Source organism: Rana temporaria, chromosome 3 (genome assembly GCF_905171775.1).
Source record: "Rana temporaria chromosome 3, aRanTem1.1, whole genome shotgun sequence".
In the NCBI taxonomy this organism is placed as follows: Eukaryota; Metazoa; Chordata; class Amphibia; order Anura; family Ranidae; genus Rana; species Rana temporaria.
This window is the reverse complement of record NC_053491.1, coordinates 465,796,847-465,817,158: the sequence shown is the minus strand read 5'-3', so window position 1 is coordinate 465,817,158 and position 20,312 is coordinate 465,796,847. Positions and strand designations below refer to the sequence as shown.

The 20,312-nt window shown below is 44.6% G+C and overlaps 1 protein-coding gene across 1 annotated transcript in view; it reads right to left on the bottom strand.

Annotated features, from left to right (window-relative positions):
- DNAH2 (dynein axonemal heavy chain 2) overlaps nucleotides 1-20,312 on the bottom strand; it is a 402,999-nt gene that overhangs the window by 124,817 nt on the left and 257,870 nt on the right. The window contains exons 46-52 of the mRNA XM_040346833.1: nucleotides 19,224-19,376; nucleotides 16,474-16,565; nucleotides 10,118-10,316; nucleotides 8,299-8,523; nucleotides 8,059-8,163; nucleotides 5,933-6,121; nucleotides 2,291-2,376 (exon numbers count right to left, since the gene is read on the bottom strand). Of these exons, the coding sequence (XP_040202767.1) occupies nucleotides 2,291-2,376; nucleotides 5,933-6,121; nucleotides 8,059-8,163; nucleotides 8,299-8,523; nucleotides 10,118-10,316; nucleotides 16,474-16,565; nucleotides 19,224-19,376 (1,049 nt within the window). The remainder of the gene's footprint in view (nucleotides 1-2,290; nucleotides 2,377-5,932; nucleotides 6,122-8,058; nucleotides 8,164-8,298; nucleotides 8,524-10,117; nucleotides 10,317-16,473; nucleotides 16,566-19,223; nucleotides 19,377-20,312) is intronic.

The following is a 20,312-nucleotide window of genomic DNA, read 5'->3' as shown; positions in this document are numbered from 1 at the left end:
GTTCGTTAAAAACGTCAATCACGTCAGGTCACGAATCATTTACATAAAACACGCCCCCCCTGTTCCTCGTTTGAATTAGGCGCGCTTACGCCGGCCCATTTACGCTACGCCGCCGTAACTTAGGAGGCAAGTGCTTTGTGAATACAGCACTTGCCTCTCTGAGTTACGGCGGCGTAGCGTAAATAAGATACACTACAACGGGTCAAAATTACGCCGCCGTACCTGAATCCAGCTATATCTCCAGATCGTATGTGTGACTTTTCACGTTGGTCTTTCACAGCCGTAATGTCATTTTTTTTCCCCCGAGAGAGGCGAGATATTTTGTGCTAAAAATACCAACTTGCCAACTGTAATGCTCCAAATGTGTGAAAAATGTTCACTTGATATTCGTGTCGGATTAATACAAGTCGTGTGTCATCTGGGGTGACTTATCTGGTGTACATTCACCCAAGATGGAGACGTTTTGTTCTTTATAAAAAGTAAAAACATAAAAGTAAAAGAAAGGTCGCTGTAGTCTATAAAAGAGGACCTGTACTGTGGTAGCTGTGCCAATAAAAGGCAAGCAGGGGGCAAAGGGTTAATCACCAGTATTGCCTGTTCCCCATTTCTGACTAAGGACCTTTTCACACGTGTGCGACTTCTCCTGCGACGTCGCATGACAAGTCGTACCCCATGATCTCCAATCGGTACCATTCATATCTGTGCGACTCCAAGTCGTAGCGACTTCAAAGTAGTCCCTGCACTACTTTGGTCCGACTTTTATGCAACTTAAGGTCCATAGACCTCAAGATTACACAGGCATTGCGTCAAAGTCGCACAAACACGGTCACACAAAATTCCTGACCGTCAAGAACGCGGTGACGTACAACACTACAACGAGCCAAGAAAAATTAAGTTCAATGATTCTAAGTATGCGCTGAATTGATTCAGAGCATGCATGTTTTTTGCGCATCGGAATTGCATACAATCGGAATTTCCTACAAGAACTTTTCTTGTTGGAAAATTTGAGAACCAGCTCTCAAATTTTTCTTGACGGAAATTCCGACAGAAAAAGTCAGATGGGGCCTACACACGGTCGGAATTTCCGACAAAAAGCTAACATCGAACTTTTCTTGTCTAAATTTCTGATCGTGTGTATGCGGCATAAGAGTATATATAGAAGTGGTATTCTACTGCTTCTATATATGACGGCTCCCCAATGGTAATGGTTCCTAAGGAAGCAGCGGGGCGTCAGTGGCGTTGCTAGGTGGGGGCGGGGGGTGCGGGCTGCACCCAGGTAATACCCGCCAGAGGGGTAACACCTATGGATAGCGGCACAGCTAACACCGCCTGCTGCCCTAATGATCTGCGCCTCGCTCTGTGTCCCCAGTGGAGCGGACTGAAGCTGCCTCCTCCTCTCTGTTGACATCCAATGAGGAGGAGGAGCCCAAGGGACACACACCGCTGTGTGTATACCTCCGTGGCTGCGCTGTTCTGAGGTCTGTACACTCTATTTTAAGTAGATTAGTAGATGGACATGTGCGGGGGCAGGGCCGAATTTGCTCTCCCTGCTGCCCCAAGGCCAGGTTCCACAATGCACCCCCTCCCTACCAACCGAACCACCACCCCCCCAAATCAACGAAGAATGGCAACTGGTTAGTTTAAATATTTTTTGTTTCTTTCTTTTTAAATTTTTTATCACTTTTTTTTATTTTGTAGCTTGTCGTTTACTTTTTTTATTTTTGTATAATTTTCTTATTTATTTTAATATTATTTTTCTTATTCTTCACTTTTTAATTAATTTTTTATTTTTATAATTGAATTATTATTTCTTATTTTATTTTTTTTTATCAATTTTTTTCACTTCACTTAATTGCTTTCCCTGTGTGATGGCAATTGGAGGTGACAGGTTCTCTTTATTGACCCTGTCACCTCCAAAACAGGAGTCCTAGCACTGTGCTTGGGACTCCCGGCCTTGGTGGCCTTGTGGGAAATCCAGGCCTGTGCGGGGGCACTATGGGAGGGGAAAGGGGTGTCTATACTGAAGGGGTCTGCACTAAGGGAATGTCTATACTGCAATGGTCTGCACTTAGGGGGGTGTCTATACTGTGGTGGTCTGCACTAAGGGGGTGTCTGAGGTGCTTTAAGAGTCCCCTCTCTACTCTGGGCTCCCTTCTGAACTGATGGGGTTGGGCCTAGTGTTGCCACCTCATCCCTTTAAACCCAAACACATATGAATTACACAGGTTCTGAGGCTAATTTAAATATCAACCTTGTTAGAAATAGGCCCCTATGGATGAGTGTGCCATACCTGAAGCATTCATGTACCCACAGCTTGGTCATACTGTGCTTTGTATCGTGTAGATCACGGTGTGCCCGTAACATGCCTTGGAATACCTGAGAAATTGGAAAAATAGATGTTAGTGATCTTTTAATTCTCCCTATTCTGGTGCAAATGTGCCAGAATATCCTTTAAAGATGAGCAAACAGTGTGGCTGGGCAGTGGGGAAAGTGAATATAATTTGTGGGTGCACCAGCAGGAGGAAGGAGGTCCTGATTCCTCTATATAGATCTTTATATCACTAGAGGGATCACCAGCAGGAGGAAGGAGGTCCTGATTCCTCTATAGAGATCTTTATATCACTAGAGGGATCACCAGCAGGAGGAAGGAGGTCCTGATTCCTCTATAGAGATCTTTATATCACTAGAGGGGATCACCAGCAGGAGGAAGGAGGTCCTGATTCCTCTATAGAGATCTTTATATCACTAGAGGGGATCACCAGCAGGAGGAAGGAGGTCCTGATTCCTCTATATAGATCTTTAGTTATTTCTAGAGGGATCACCAGCAGGAGGAAATAGGTCCTGGTTACTCTATATAAGGTGACCAGATTTTTAAAATGAAATCCGGGGACATTTTTACAAATAATGGCGCCAATCAGCGACTCTCTGCCCGTCGCCGCCCGCCTCACAGCCTGTCAAGTCTTACTCTCCGGGGCCCCGGCTTATACTGGATGGGGAGCGGAGGAAGATCACTCCACCAGGGAAGGCAAGGAGATAGCCAAGGCAGAAGAACATGCGAGCGGAGCTGAATGGGCCTGTGCCCGAACCAGCACATGATTATCAGAAAGGGGCACAGATAATGGAAAAAAATACACCCCCTAAGCCAGTAAGAGTGGCAGGGGTGTAATTCATATATTTTTTTTAATTCATCACTGACTGTCTTTGAAATTGCCCCAGCCCTTGTTCAAATCCAATCTGGGGACACACTTGGTCCGGGGACAGTGTCCTCAATCCAGGGACTGTCCCTGGAAACCGGGGATGTCTGGTCACCCTAACTCTATATAGATCTTTAGGTATCACTAGAGGGATCACCAGCAGGAGGAAGAAGGAGGTCCTGATTTCTCTATATAGATCTTTAGTTATTTCTAGAGGGATCACCAGCAGGAGGAAGAAAGCCCTAGTTCCTCCATAAAGATCTTTGGTGATTACTAGAGGGGTCACCAGCACTAGGAAGGGGGTCCTGATTCTTTTATACAGATCTGTAGTTATAACTACGGGGGTCAACAGCTGGAGTAAGTCTTGAATCTGAAGTAAATTCTCCAATCTACAACCCATAAAACTCAAAATCCCCAATGAAAATTGCATGGACTGCTAAAATTCATAGACTGTGTTTGCACAGCAGGATGACTCTAGTAGGCCATGCCAACCCCCTGCCTGCCTAAGCCAGTGCCATCTTGGGTAAACTCCACATCTCTACTTCCTCACTTGCTGTTCACCAAGAATGTAAATTCTAATGAAAGAATCCAGGTCTTGTTTCAGAAGTATAGTTGCCAGGGTGCCGTTGACATAAAACACCTCACTACTCTTCTCCAATGCTATTAATGAATAGAGAAATATACGTTTTCGAGAGCTCCAGCCAGGAACAGGGGAAGTACTGACATCACCCCGGCACACAGTAGAGCAAATCCCAGCACCTGAAGGATGCTGAGAATCATAGGCGTGCGCACAGGGTGTGCCTGGGCACACCCCAATCTCCCTCTGCCCTACTGAAATCGTCCACTGCTCTAGCGACACTGTCCATTGCCCTACTGCTATATATATATATATATGTGTGTGTGTATATATATATATATATATATATATATATATATACATACTGGCTTTTTTTCTCAGACAATAGATGCAGGAACTCCCCCTTTCCGAGTCACCCCTTTTCTCTGCCCCCTACCCACCTCCCAGTACCGCCCCTTTTAGACAATATAGAACCAAGTATCATTTTGTGGTGCTAAGTAATTTATATGGAATTTGGTAATGATATCAAGAAAAGCAATAAAATAGATGCCCTGCAGCCAGCAACAAAAGATCCCCCTAACAACAATGGACCACCCACAAAAAAATGTCCCCGCCAGCAACAATAGACTCACGGCAGCATCAACAGATCTCCGTACAGCCAGCATTAATAGACTCTCTGGCTGCCATCAACAATCGACCCTCCCCCAACAGTAGACCTCTTTCAGCAACAACTGACCTCCCCAGCAACATAAGACCCCTCTAGAAACAATAGGTCCCCCACCAGCAACAATGGACGCCCCTGCAAAAATATATCAACAGAAGTGAGCATCAATACCCTGCAGCACACCCCAGCATCCCTTGCCATTACATACAGTCAGTTCAGAAGGTGCCGGAACTGCGTTCCCCCGCATTCCCGCTGAAAAAATTCCTGTATATATATATATATATATATATATTGTGAGGGGTTAGCTCGGTAGCGGGGTGTGTGACCCCTTGGATGGGTTCACCACACACTGAATTTATACAGACTGGCAGTCGAAGACGGTTGAAAACAAAGTTTCTGGTTTATTTTTCCATCTTGCTGGAAAACAATTGCAAGCTTTCAAACAGCATAAACAAAATCAAACATAAAATAAATCCTAGCCACTCTGGGAGTCTACCTTCCACACAGGAACCTATCTATGAAGTCTAACACAGCCTACTGCTGGGTAGACAGTGCTGGTCATACAGCACAAAAAAATAGTCTTTTGATTTTTATCACAGAAAAATCAATCCTCTCCTCACCTTCACAGAAGACCTTCTGGCACTGCTCTCCTACTCACACAGCCTTAGGAGTGATGCAGCAATTAGTGGTAACCCTCTGGACTTCTTATAGAGGCCTTAATTGCCTCACTCTGAACAGCTGGAGTCTTCCAACGGCCCTCCAACCTTTCCTGGCTATTTCTCGCAGCCGACGCCTAATAATGATTAGTGTATTGTCTAATCAAGGCAGAAATGTATGTCCCGTTTGTGACAACACCCACAGATTTACCTGACTTCCTGTCACAATATACATACACTCATGTGTTTGAGCTTTGGGGTGCACAACCTAATGAAATAGGCTGCGCACACCTATCCTGAGAATTTAATAATAACTGAGCATGTGCCACTTGCCAACCTGACATAGAAAATTAAGCAAAACTAAATGGTACAGTCTTAAATTATTGAGTTTACTTCTGTATTGGCGACATTAATGGTGGGCTTTTTATTTTTTCTTCGGGACTGTTCTTTATTACAATTCCATTTCTCATAAATGACATTTCTATACAACTCTATAGGCAGCTAAAGCCTGTCAAATGAAGGTCAATGGCACCGGCAATTAATTCCCAATGGTCTGAGAAGTCTCAAATTGATGTCAAGATCATGCTGCATTTTCCGATAAAAGACCATTGAGAATCCCTCGAAATCCTTCCCAGAAACACAGCGGAGAGGAAATGAGTCCACTGGTGGACAGGAACTAAAAACTGTACAATCATTTTAAAGACATTTTAGAAAACACAACGCTTACCCATCTATCGTACCTACCAATCAAATGAGAGTTTTTGATATTTTTCACATAGAACTTTTTTGATTGTATCCCCCATTTATACATTTTCTTAATTCAGCCCCACTTGTGACTCACCTTGGAGATGTCCCTGAGGTTAAACAGGTAGTGGATTTTGGCAGGGGTGGGCAGGAATCTCTGGGTAACTGCATTATACAGCTCTACGGTTGCCTGCGTGATTATATCCCCAACTGGTTTCACCTCTTCCTCAAAATCTTGCAGCTTCTGGCTCATCATCGTCCCAAATATCCTCTTGATTTGAGATTCCTGCAGAAAAACAAGTACATTCCAATATTACCAGATCACCCATGACTGGCTTGAAAAGGGAAATTAATCTTGTAAACCTGGCGCTAAAAAAAACAACCTTCCCAGAAAAGTAGAGGCTTGGAAAAAGGTTGGTCAACTTCATATTAATGCCCATGGTTTTGGAATAGGATGTCCAACACGCTCATATACAGGGTGTAAAAGGAGATAGATTTGAGCCGATTATTAACCACTTAAGCCCCGGACCAATATGCTGCTAAATGGCGTTTTTACAATTCGGCACTGCGTCGCTTTAACAGACAATTGCGCGGTCGTGCAACGTGGCTCCCAAACAAAATTTACGTCCTTTTTTCCCCACAAATATAGCTTTCTTTTGGTGGTATTTGATCACCTCTGCAGTTTTTATTTTTTGCGCTATAAACAAAAATAGAGCGACAATTTTGAAAAAAATTAATATTTCTCTTTCGTTCATAGACGGACACAGCCTTCATTGACCTTAGGGTTATGCTTCTTCCTACCAGGAGATTTAGGCAGAATTCTACAGCACTTAAAGTGTTAAAAACCTTTCCTTCATGCCGCTCCTCCCAGGGGGCGTGGCTCCCCCAGGCATAACCCACACCCTGCTCTAGCACGCTCAGTTTGTTTTCTGCCTAACGACAGGAGGTCAGGCTCTCTCTGGAGTTCAATTTTTGAATTTTGAAAAAAATGCAATATTTTTTACTTTTTGCTATAATAAATATCCCCCAAAAACATATATAAAATATTTTTTTTCCTCAGTTTAGGCCGATACGTATTCTTCTACCTATTTTTGGTAAAAAAAATCGCAATAAGCGTTTATCGATTGGTTTGCGCAAAATTTATAGCGTTTACAAAATAGGGGATAGTTATATTATTTTTAAATTTTTTTACTACTAATGGCGGCGATCAGCGATTTTTTTCGTGACTGCGGCATTATGGCGGACACTTTCGGACAATTTTTACACATTTTTGGGACCATTGTCATTTTCACAGCAAAAAATGCATTTAAATTGCATTGTTTATTGTGAAAATGACAGTTGCAGTTTTGGAGTTAACCACAGGGGGCGCTGTAGGAGTTAGGGTTCACCTAGTGTGTGTTTACAACTGTAGGGGGGTGTGGCTGTAGGTCTGACATCATCGATTGTGTCTCCTTATATAAGGGATCACACGATTGATGCAGCCGCCATAGTGAAGGACGGGGAAGCCGTGTTTACATACGGCTCTCCCCGTTCTTCAGCTCCGGGGAGCGATCGCGATGGAGCGGCTATAAACGAATAGCCGCGCCTTCGTCCCGGATCGCTCCCCGCGGGAATCCGACCGCCGCATGTAGCGGGGGGGGGGGGGTCCCGATCGGACCCCTGACCCGCGGAAAGACAAGGAGGTACCTGTACGCCCATTCGCCTGTACGTGCTATTCTGTGGACGTACATATACATGCGGCGGTCGGCAAGTGGTTAATAATATTTAGTATAGATTTCAATAACACTGATGCCGCGTACACACGATCGGAATTTCCGACAACAAAACCGTGGATTTTTTTCCGACGGGAATGTTGGCTTAAACTTGTGCTGCATACACACGGTCACACAAATTTGTCTGAAATTCCGAACGCCAAGAACGCGCTGATGTACAACACTACGACGAGACGAGAACAATGAAGTTTAACGATTCTGAGCATGTGTAGGATTTTTGTGCGTCGGAATTGCACACAGACAATCGGAATTTCCAACAAGAACTTTTCGGAATCGGAAAAATTGAGAACCAGCTCTCAAACATTTGTTGTCGGAAATTCCGACAGCAAATGTCCGATGGAGCGTACACACGGTTGGAATATCCAACCAAAAGCTTACATCGAACATTTGTTGTCGGAAATTCCAATTGTGTGTACGCGGCATAAAAAGGATAAAAATACTGTTGACTCACCGAGGGGAAGGTCATATTAATCAGGTTGAATCGGCTCTGAAGGCGCCCAGAAATGGCAGTTCGGCCTCCTCCAGGGGGACCCATCGCTGCCATGATGAACATGTCCTGAGAAAAGTGATAGAAACGTGTTTAGAGAGAGAAGATCATGTTTTGTATAAGAAAAAAAGTAGAGAAAAGAACTTCAAGATACATCAAGGATAACATGAGGCTGCTGATCATCTGAAGAACATGGTTCCTCACCTTGACGTATTTGATGCTTTGGTTCTGGCGATCATACCAAAAGCCATAATCAATCCAGAGCCGCAGAAGCTCCAGAGGTGGCTGTGATCCGAAAGTATCCTTAGCTGGCATATTGAGGTCATCCATGAAGGTCAGGAGGTGTTTGCCCCCAGCAGGTACGTACACGCCCTTTGTCCTCTTCTCCACACGACTCTCAATAATATTTTGCACGTTGCTGGAGCTTGTCTGAGGAGGAAAATGAACATCTTGAACCTCCTGTTCTCAAACTCCCTTGTCACCTCATCCCATGCTCGCCTTCAGGACTTCTCCAGAGCCTCTCCCGTCCTCTGGAATGCTCTACCCCAATCTGTCCGATTTTCTCCTACTTCATTCACTTTCAGACGATCCCTGAAAACTCATCTCTTCAGAGAAGCCTATCTGGCCCCCACCTAACAACTGTCCATTTATCTTCTCCCTCAGCACATCCCCCACAGTTATTACCTCTTGACCTTCCCTCTTAGATTGTAAGCTCTAAGGAGCAGGGCCCTCTGATTCCTACTGTATTAAAGTGTATTGCATTTGTACTGTCTACCCTCAAGTTACGCTATATAAATCCTGTATGATAATAATAATATACATTGACCCTTGTGAATGACAAATGTACCATGAGATATTGACTTTTAATATGCAGTGCTCTTTCATACGCTGTCATGGTGTGATGGGGGCATGGAACACAGTTTGCCAAGACATACACATGGGGCAAGTACAGGAACAGGCCTTCCTACTGACAGAAGACATGGATGTCTTAATAAGATATGGAAACAAATTACAAAGTGCAATGGCCCATTACAATTAATCATTGCACTCATTTGGCTTCTACGACGTGAGTTCCAAAAACGTTAAATACTGTGGGCCAGATTCAGAGACATTTGCGGCGGCATAACGTATCGCATTTACGTTACACCGCCGCAAGTTTTACGGGCAAGTGCTTGATTCACAAAGCACTTGCCTGTAAAGTTGCGGCGGCGTAGTGTAAATCTCTCCGGCGCAAGCCCACCTAATTCAAATGATCGCGTAGGGGGCATGGATCATTTAAATTAGGCGCGTTCCCGCGCCGAACGTACTGCGCATGCTCCGTTTTGAAATTTCCCGCCGTGCTTTGCGCGAAATGACGTTGCACCGACGTAATTTTTTGAACGTCGACGTGAGTTTCGTCCTTTCCTATTCACAGATGACTTACACAAAAAAAAAAAAATGTTTAAATTCGACGCGGGAACGACGGCCATACTTTAACATGGCACGTCTATCTATATGCCACGAAATAGCAGCTTTAACTATACGCCGGGAAAAGTCGACTAGCGACGACGTAAGAGAATGCGACTGCCGCGCGTACCTTTGTGAATCGCCGGAAAAAGCTAATTAGCATACCCGACGCGGAAAACAACGCAAACTCCACCCAGCGGGCCCTGAAGTATTACACCTACGATCCGAAGGCGTACAAAGCCATACGCCTGTCGGATCGAAGCCAAAAGCCGTTGTATCTTGGTTTGAGGATTCAAACTAAAGATACAACGCGGGAAATTTGAAAGTACGCCGGAGTATCAGTAGATACTCCGGCGTACTTCTTCTGTGAATCTGGCCCTGTGTACCTACAGATATATAGAGCATGGATTGGTTAAACCACCATCAGGTTTTTTTGCTGTCTATGTCCTCATTGGAAGATTACCTCTCTGGTCATTCTAAACTTTGCATTTGCCTTCACATTTAGGCCCGACTTTAATTCACTTGGACTATCAAACTGAGCTGCAAATCTACAAAAACATTTATTTTGGTTGTTTACCTGTGCGGACATGTTCACGGTTAACAATGTCCACTTGCTGGCATCTAAAGACTGCAGAACACTTTGAGCGATAGATGTTTTCCCAGTCCCCACTGGACCGACGAGGAGAACCGGGTTCTGGTGTGTCACCAGGGCACTAACAATGAACTGGTAGCGCACTGTGTCCACTGTTGGCACCATGATCTTGTAGAACGGGGAACTGTAAGGAGAAATGACAAGGAAATTAACAACAAACTGGCAATATCTCAAAAACAGTGGACAGTAATCTGAATTAGAGGGATGACTTAGGGCCAAGAACAGAGCTGTCAATAGGGGAGTACAGGCAATATGCCCATAATGGGCAAAGGTGCCTTTAGGTTGGCATGTGGGCGCCCAGGGTTGGCAAAAGCAGTGTAGTACTATTAAAGGTGTACTGTGTGTTGTACTAGGGGTGTAGCAGGTGTGTACTTTGTCTTGTAGTATCGGTGTAGTAGGGTTATACTGTGTGGTGTAGTATCAGTGTAGTAGGGGTTTACCATGTGTTGTAGTATCAGTGTACTAGGGGTGTACTGTGTGTTGTAGTATCAGTGTACTAGGGGTGTACTGTGTGTTGTAGTATCAGTGTAGTTGGTGTGTACTTTGTCTTGTAGTATCAATGTAGTAGGGTTGTACTTTGTGATAAAGTATCAGTGTAGTAGGGGTTTACTGTGTGTTGTAGTATCAGTGTACTAGGGGTGTACTGTGTGTTGCAGTATCGGTGTAGTTGGTGTGTAATTTGTCTTGTAGTATCAGTGTAGTAGGAGTGTACTGTGTGTTGTAGTATCAGTGTAGTAGGAGTGTACTGTGTATTGTAGTATCAGTGTACTGTGTATTGTAGTAGTGCTGTAGAAAGGGTGTACTGTGTGTTGGGGTAGCACTGTAGTAGGTGCCCCGAGGCCCTGTCAGGTAGGTCATATGGGGCTGCATAATTTCTAATGGTGGCATTGGCCATGAAACCTAAATTGCAAATTGGTTTATGCACAGAAATGTAATATTGAAAAAAGATCTTCCAGAGTGTGGGGCAGATCCACAAAGATCTGCCCCGGCGCATCGTATCCGGCGTAGTGTATCTCAAGCGGCGTAACGGCGCGGAATTCAAATCGGCGATTAGGGGGCGTGTTTCATTTAAATGAAGCGCGTCCCCGCGCCAATGAACTGCGCATGCGCCGTCCCTAAAATTCCTGCCGTGCATTGCGCTAAATGACGTCGCAAGGACGTAATTTTTTTTAACATAGACGTGAATTACGTCCATCCCGATTCACGGACGACTTACGCAAAAAAAATTAAAAATTAAAAATAAACGCGGGAACGACGGCCATACTTAACATGGCAAGTCTAACTATACGCCGCAAAACACCAGCTTTAACTATACGCCGGAAAAAGTCGACTAGAGACGACGTAAGAGAATGCGACGGCCGCGTGTTCGTTCGTGGATCGTCGGAAATAGCTAATTTGCATACTCGATGCGGAAAACGACGAGAACTCCACCCAGCGGACGCCGAAGTATTGCATCTAAGATCCGAAGGCGTACGAAGCCGTACGCCTGTCGGATCTAACCCAGATGCCGTCGTATCTTGGTTTGCGGGAAATTTTAAATTTGAAACTCGCTCTGTGGATCTGCCCCTGTATCTTTAAGTTTAGGTTGACTGTGTGCATGTAGTACAAGTTTGTGTCAATCACATCAGAACGCGTCAGAACGCGGTGACGTAAAACACACAACGTGCTGAATAAAACGAAGTTCAATGCTTTCAAGCATGTGTCGACTTGATTCTGAGCATGCGCGGGTTTTGAACCGATGCTTTTCTGTACTAACCATCGGTTTGGACCGATCGGGCAGCGGTCCATCGGTTCGGTTTTGAAGCATGTTTTAAAATTTTGGACCGAAGGAAAACAGACCGATGGGCTATACACACGGTTGGTTTGGACCGATGAAACTGAACTTCGGTCCATTCTCATCGGTTTTGTCCGACCGTGTGTACGGGGCCTTAGTGGTATAGCTTTGATCACCTAGTTCCCCCCCACCTCCCCTACCCCGGGAGACCTCCCCTTGTCCCTATCCCTTTTTAAAGCCGCCCAATTATCCTCCTACCCTCTTGCTTATCTATTTTATTGATTATCATGAGACAAGCAACTTAACCACTTCAGCCCCGGACCATTTTGCTGGTCAATGACCGGGCCACTTTTTGCGATTCGGCACTGCGTCGCTTTAACTGACAATTGCGCGGTCGTGCGGCACAGCTCCCAAACAAAATTGGCGTCCTTTTTTTTCTCACAAAAAGAGCTTTCTTTTTAAGGTATTTGATCACCTCTGCAGTTTTAATTTTTTGCGCTATAAACAAAAATAGAGCGACAATTTTGAAAAAAAAAGATTTTTTTTACATTTTGCTATAATAAATATCCCCCGAAAATATATAAAAAACATTTTTTTCCTCGGTTTAGGCCGATATGTATTCTTCTACATATTTTTCGTAAAAAAAAAAAAATCGCAATAAGAGTTTAGGTAAAGGTGGCGGGGCAGCCACTTCCTGTTTGGCCAGTAAGTGCAATTTGACAGAGGGGATAAATACAGTGACAGCAAAATCATCCACCAGCTTTTCTGAAGACGCAAAACTGCGAAACGCGTATGAAGCTATGTGGACAGCGCAAGGGGGAGTGTAATTTTAACCAGTGAGACCACAGGTACAGCAGGAGCCAGGAACGCACCCGTACGATAAGCTGGTCAGCGGCTGTCTAAAAGACTGACACTGCCAAAGACACCAGGTGCTGGTTTTAAAGCACCTCTCTTGTGAGTAGTTTTTTATTATGAATTTTAAATAAATATATTTTTAAACGTATTTCACCATGATGAGCCCCTTGGTTTCTTTGAGGCATTGAGGAACATCCTGAGAGGACTCACCAACTTTAACGGAATAAGTTTTTGAGGCACATTACCAGCTGGGGTCTGGTGAGTTTGCATTTCAGCAGTTGGTGGTGGTAGCACTTATCTTTGTCGGGTGGAAGAAGTGACAGCACCCTGTATGCATGAAATATAGCACCAGGATTTAAACTCAGCAACACTTTCTGTTTGGACTGGAATTTGTGAACTGGCGCTTACCCATAATTGGGGACGTGTTGCAGCATGAATGCACATGAATTGTGAAAAACTAATTTTTGGCACCAACGCACTTTATTTTTATTTTTATATATTAATAATATTATTCATTATTTATATGTTTGCACACTTGTGCATGTATATTCATAATAGTTTATAGACTCACTTATAGCACTTCGGAATATTGTTTCACAAGCACATCATTTGGGGTAGCCATATTTATCTATTTATTTATTTATTCATTTATTTATTTTTGATGGCACAGCATATGCACATAGCATCACGCTAGTACATATGTTCACAAGAGCTGTTTCTATAGTGACCCATCACGTACATCACTGTACTGGATCTAGCACTATATCACTATAGGGGTCAAATAGAAAAAAAATTTTTTTTGGGTAAACTAGATCACATTATTATATCAGCGCAGTACCAACACCTTTTTAATTTTTTCACCTAAACCTCATAGAAGGTTTATACAGCACTGCAGCAGGTCAATATAGTATTATTTAGAACCTATTTTTGCGCCGGTGACAAGAGTTTATTGATTGGTTTGCGCAAAAAGTTATAGCGTCTACAAAATAGGGGAAAGATTTATGGCATTTTTATTAATATTTTTTGTTTTACTAGTAATGGCGGCGATCTGTGATTTTTATCGGTACTGCGGACACTTTTGACACATTTTTGGGACCATTGGCATTTTTATAGCGATCAGTGCTATAAAAATGCATTGATTACTGTAAAAATTTCACTGGCAGGGAAGGGGTTAATACTAGGGGGCGAGGAAGGGGTTAATTATGTTCCCTCATTGTGTTCTAACTGAAGGGGGGGTGGGACCGACTAGGGGAAATTACAGATTATAAACATGATTGTATAAGCATGCGATCAGTCATTTCTCCCCCTGAAAGGACCGGGAAAAACACACAGCTCCCGGTTCTCGCTCTATAAGGAGCGATCGCGGGTGACCGACAGTGATCGCGCCCGCCGGGCACGCGCGTCGGCACCAAGGGCGAGCAAGGGCTGAAATGCAAAATCACGTAATATTACGTGATTTTGCGCAGCCGAGCCGACCTGCCGCCGTGAAACTGCAGCGGCTGGTCAGCAACTGGTTAACACAAACACCTACACTGTTATGCCGCGTACACACGATCGGACATTCCGACAACAAAACCGTGGATTTTTTTTTTCTACGGAATGTTGGCTCAAACTTGTCTTGCATACACACGGTCACACAAATGTTGTCGGAAATTTTGAACGTCAAGAACGCGGTGACGTACAACACTACGACGAGCCGAGAAAAATGAAGTTTAATGATTCTGAACATGAGTCGAATTGATTCCGAGCATGCATAGCATTTTTGTGCGTTGAATTATGTGCACACGGTCGGAATTTCCGACAACAAGCTCACATTGAACATTTGTTGTCGGAAATTTCCGACCGTGTGTACGCGGCATTATATTCACCTTCTGGCAGACATAAGTTACAGTATATTGTGTTTGGCTTGTCAATTTTTTTGTAACACCAATCTGATATACTGTATATGACTGTTACTTTACGACAGGGGTGGGGAACCTATGGCCCGCGGCCCGCAAAATCATTCCATCCGGCCCCCCCGTGCCGCTGAGTGCGTGCCCCGAGTCCCGCCGAGCAGGAAACTTTTTTTTTTCAGCCCTTCCACCTGGTTGGCTGGTGGAACTGTCTGTCTCTCTCTATGTGGGAGTGGCGGGGAACACCAGCCAACCAGGCGGAAGGGCTGAAAAAAACAGATAACGGCAGCGATTGGCGGGCGGTGGAGTGGGAGGCGCTGTGCCTCTGCGCTGACGTGTGCACGTGTTTACAGCACGGCGGCGGCGCGCAAAGTTTAATTTTCTCCATCTCCAGCTGCAAGGTAAGCAAACACTCTCCTGTACCGCAGGGGAGAGAGAGACATTGAGCAGCGCTGAGTAGAGAGCTGCTGAAGATAACATAAGTAAACCAGCAGGTGATTGCCCTTTGTTCAGTGCTGCTCACTGTCTCTCCATCTGCATGATTAATGCAGGAAAGGACAGAGCTGGGGGGTGTCTGTGTAAATCTAAAGGGGTCTTGTGATGCAGAGTGTTGCTGTGTAATGTAAAAGGGGTCCAGAGATGCGGTGCTGTGTAATGTAAAAGGGGTCCAGAGGTGCAGTGCTGTGTAATGTAAAAGGGGTCCAGATGTGCGGTGCTGTGTAATGTAAAAGGGGTCCAGAGATGCGGTGCTGTGTAATGTAAAAGGGGTCCAGAGATGCGGTGCTGTGTAATGTAAAAGTGGTCCAGAGGTGCGGTGCTGTGTAATGTAAAGGGGTCCAGAGGTGCGGTGCTGTGTAATGTAAAAGGGGTCCAGAGGTGCAGTGCTGTGTAATGTAATAGGGGTCCAGATGTGCGGTGCTGTGTAATGTAAAAGGGGTCCAGAGATGCGGTGCTGTGTAATGTAAAAGGGGTCCAGAGATGCGGTGCTGTGTAATGTAAAAGGGGTCCAGATGTGCGGTGCTGTGTAATGTAAAAGGGGTCCAGAGATGCGGTGCTGTGTAATGTAAAAGGGGTCCAGAGGTGCGGTGCTGTGTAATGTAAAAGTGGTCCAGAGATGCGGTGCTGTGTAATGTAAAAGGGGTCCAGATGTGCGGTGCTGTGTAATGTAAAAGGGGTCCAGAGATGCGGTGCTGTGTAATGTAAAAGGGGTGCAGAGGTGCGGTGCTGTGTAATGAAAAAGGAGTCCAGAGATGCAGTGCTGTGTAATGTAAAAGGGGTCCAGAGGTGCGGTGCTGTGTAATGTAAAAGGGGTGCAGAGGTGCGGTGCTAATTTTTAAGTTGATCATTTTGTACGGCCCCCGAATGATGTTACAAAAATCCAAATGGCCCTTGGCAGAAAAAAGGTTCCCCACCCCTGCCTATCGAGGTCTGTCCCATTGGCCAGTTGTTTTTTCGCAGATTGCAAATTTGTAAAAGAATAAAAAAAATGTAACAGAAAACAAAGCTTTATTTAAGTTGACAATGGGAATCTTGAATCATCGAGCGTATGTTGTCCTATAGCAGTGATGGCGAACCTTGGCACCCCAGATGTTTTGGAACTACATTTCCCAGGTTGTTCATGCACTCTGCAGTGTAGATGAGCATCATGGGAAATGTAGTTCCAAAACATCGGGGGTGCCAAGGTTCCCCATCACTGCCCTATAGGATATCTTCATACCCTAAATGCTGGCAATTTTGCAATTTTTTTCAAAAATACTTACTTGGCTGGAATTCGCCAACCTTTGGGCAATCTGTCCTCAAAGTTCATCCAGTTCTTTGTTTTTGGGTCTACGAAATACTCATACACCGTGTCCTGCAAGCAGAAGAGAAAAAAAAATCATAGCGTCAAGTATTAGACAGAAAAATACGTATTGAACATTTTCCTTATCTTGTTCAAAAATAGTTAAGGTCCGACAAGTTATCTGAAGACCGCTGGATTTTTTGTTATTGGTGCAGTTGTTTCTTGACAAAAATGTTAGCATTACCTTAATGCTAAAATTACCGTTACCTTTAGTATACACAACACACTCACAGGATAAATGTATCACGTCCACATTTTTCACATCTGAAAGAGCAATGGTCACTTACTGACCATAAACTTTTAAACTTTTAACTGCAAACCCAACCATTAACCGCTGTCCACCCACAACCTTTATATTATTGTTCCTCAGCATGAAGGCCCATGATGGGAATATGTTAATAACCCTTTTGAACAGTGGTGGTGCGTCCATAGAGGGCGCAGGAGCGCCGCCCCTCTCTCCTGTATTGCATGAATCTATCTATTGTTGCCGCTGTCTCCCCCTATTCACGTGTCCGGCCCCTTGTCGGGCATCTGAAATACAGCGGCGGGGGTGTTTTTGGAAGAGCCTTTGGCTCTAATAGGCATCCTGATTAGAGCCGTGAGCTCTAATAGGCTTCTAAATTGGTAAACAGCGGGTGCAATGCTGTGCGTTCGCTGTTTACACAGTGTTGTGTTAGAGAAGCGAATAAATCACTTCCCTAACACTGACCCACCTCTCAGCCAATCAGGTGCTCGGGTCTGGTTACCCTGTCACCTGATTGGCTGAAGCGACAGGCGCTGTGATTGGATGCCTATCAGGCGTCCAATGATAGCAGAGATGATGGGAAGAGGACGGAAGAAGACACGGAGGACAGCGCCGAGACAGGTACGAGCCGGGCGGGGAGGCACACTGGCAGCAATTGATGGGGCACACTGGCGGCAATTGATGGGGCACACTGGCGTCAATTGATGGGGCACACTGGCGGCAATTGATGGGGCACACTGGCGGCAATTGATGGGCTACAGTGGTGGCAATTTATGGGTACAGTGGCTGCGCTTGATGGGCACAGTGGCTGCGCTTGATGGGCACAGTGGCTGCGCTTGATGGGCACAGTGGCTGCGCTTGATGGGCACAGTGGCTGCGCTTGATGGGCTCCCCCAAAAATTTTGAGCACCAGCCGCCACTGCCTTTGAGAACCACTAGCTAAAACTCTGAGCAGCTAGCAGCTCTCATTTCCAGCGGTCACCAAAAGTTCTGGTCACCACTAATGACTGGGAACTAATCAGAGTGGATCACCATCACATGATCACTATGCCAGCTTTGATCATATGCAGTCTGGAGGCATTAGTGACAAAATATGGCTGTAACCAAACACTGCTGTCAGGAAACTAATGCTAATACTCATGCAGCTAATGCTCATGTGCAAGTGTCAGCACATAGATGAGCTCTGGCATGCACTGACACCTGTGTGCACCAGTGTGCATTGGCACTAATGTACGTGTGCTCGCGCACGCCCATATCCTGGGAATGGAACCATGTTGTCTATTTGAGATGAGCTGATGTGAGCTAGATGCTGGATGTTGCCTGACTCCCTGTTCCTGACTCGATCTGTTCCTGGATTTCCCTCTGACTCACTCTTGCGATCCCGGCTTGCCGTTTGACCTCTCTCCTGTTGGATTCCCCTTTGCTTGACCCGACTAGTCTCCAGACACTGCTCTCTCAACCTCTGCCCATCAGTGTTTGACCCTAGCCTGGCTCTGGACTTTGTCTTTCTATCTGCTTCTATGGAATCTGGCTACCAGCTCTACCACTGCTGATTGTGAGCTGTTCCCTTATCTACATCAACCACCATCCCTGCAGACCATCTCTACTAATAATCACCTGCCATCCAGGTCTCGGCACCCATGCTACCCTAAGACTTGCACACCTGTTTCCACATTCAGGTGTGTTTGGCCCAGAGCCACAAAGGAAGCCCTCTCGCCAGCTCGGCCTTCAACCAAGGTACGTGACAACTGTATTGTTTAATACTGTAATTGTAAAATTCAATTACAGTATTTAAAAAAATTATATTTCTTATTATAATAAAATACTCAAAACCACAGCAGTTTCTAAACTCTTGTAAAAGCCTATGTGTGCATGTGCACTTAGGCTTTTATGGAGTTGAGTTTAGAAGCTTTGGAAAGAAAATGCCAAATACCCCTAAACTCAAGTTTAGAAGCTGTAGTGTACATGAAGCCCTAAAAAGCTCTCACATATCACTTTACAGAACTCAAGCAGTCATCACAGCAGTGGTTTGCTCCTTATCTGACTGTTTTAAAGAGGTTTCAACCAGGGAAGAAAAGAGCTGCAAATAATGCTGCTCTGGTGTGCTGTCTCTTTAGCTATCCCATAGTGCTCTGGTAGTCCTTTGTCCTGAAAGAACTGTTTCTTGTAAATCAGAAATTGTATTAACATATTTGATATAAAACGACAATTTGAAAATGTATCAACTTAAATAAAACCCCTAAACTAAAAAAAAAAAAAACCATTACAGTTTTCTTTTTAAACCACTGATCTCGGCCCTCGGAGATATGACTGAATAACGCTTTGATGGACTGAGCCTCCCCTTAGGTTGCAATGAACTTGTACAAATGTTTACATTTATTTTGCTGAGTATATCCATTCTTTATATTATTTTTTTGGGCAATCACCTTATTTGGAAAACTTCCTTCGATCTCTCTCAGGTAGTTGTCGATCTTCTTTCTCCCGTCTTCATCCACAGAGGCACATACTGACCAGACCAGGCAGAAGAGGAACCAAAGTTCCACCATGCGGCTGTAATTGTCCTGGTCTGCTGGATTCACCTATGATGTTAACAGGAGATATAGAATGACAATTGGCTGAGATTATGTTTGAAAGGAAACTAACTTGAGCTTCGTCTAAAGCGTATCTAAATCCAAAAAGGTAAAAAAAGAATATATTACAACTTATCAGTCCTTAGATGTGGTGGCTGTATTTGTTCAGTTTTTCAGATTTTTGTTCATATCTATTACATGGGAGCTGATGGGATTAGTCATTTACAGGAAAAAAAAATAAGATTTTTGCTTCCTATTCAGCTCACAGAAATTGAAAAGAAAATAGAATTTCTGGCAAGATCAAAGGGTATTTTCTGTACTTGCTTAAATAAAATGCTCTCAGTCTGAAAAATTATAACTAATGCAGCAACCACATCTATGGACTGGTAAACTGCAAGTTATTACATTTTATAGAGACATTATTTTAATTTAAAAGCAAGACTGTCTCTGTTTGCAAACAGGTGCATAGTGGTCCTGCTTGTGATCATAATCTGCCACTGTAGCTCCCCAAAAGGCATATGTAAATACAGATTTTTTAAAATGAATCTACACCATATTACCAAAAGTATTGGGACCAGTGTTGCCAACCGTCCGTATTTTTACGGACAGTTCGTAAAAACTGTCACTTTTTTCCCCCGTTCGTAAATGTCCGTGGTTGCGGGAATGTGGCAGTAAAAATAGCCGAGATCGGTTCGGCTTGGAACTGCGCATGGAGATTGGAGGCAGGGGGTGATGTTGGCTGTGGTGGCACCGCAGAGGGGGGTGGAGGCAGGGGGCAATGGAGGCGGGGGGTGATTGGAGGCAGGGGGCCTGGGGGAGATTGGAGGCAGGGGGAGATTGTGGCACCGCAGAGGGGGGTGAAGGCAGGGGGTGTTGGTGGCAGAGGGGGATGGAGGCAGGGGGTGATGTGACTAAAAAATTTGCCCTTATTATATCGAAAATAAC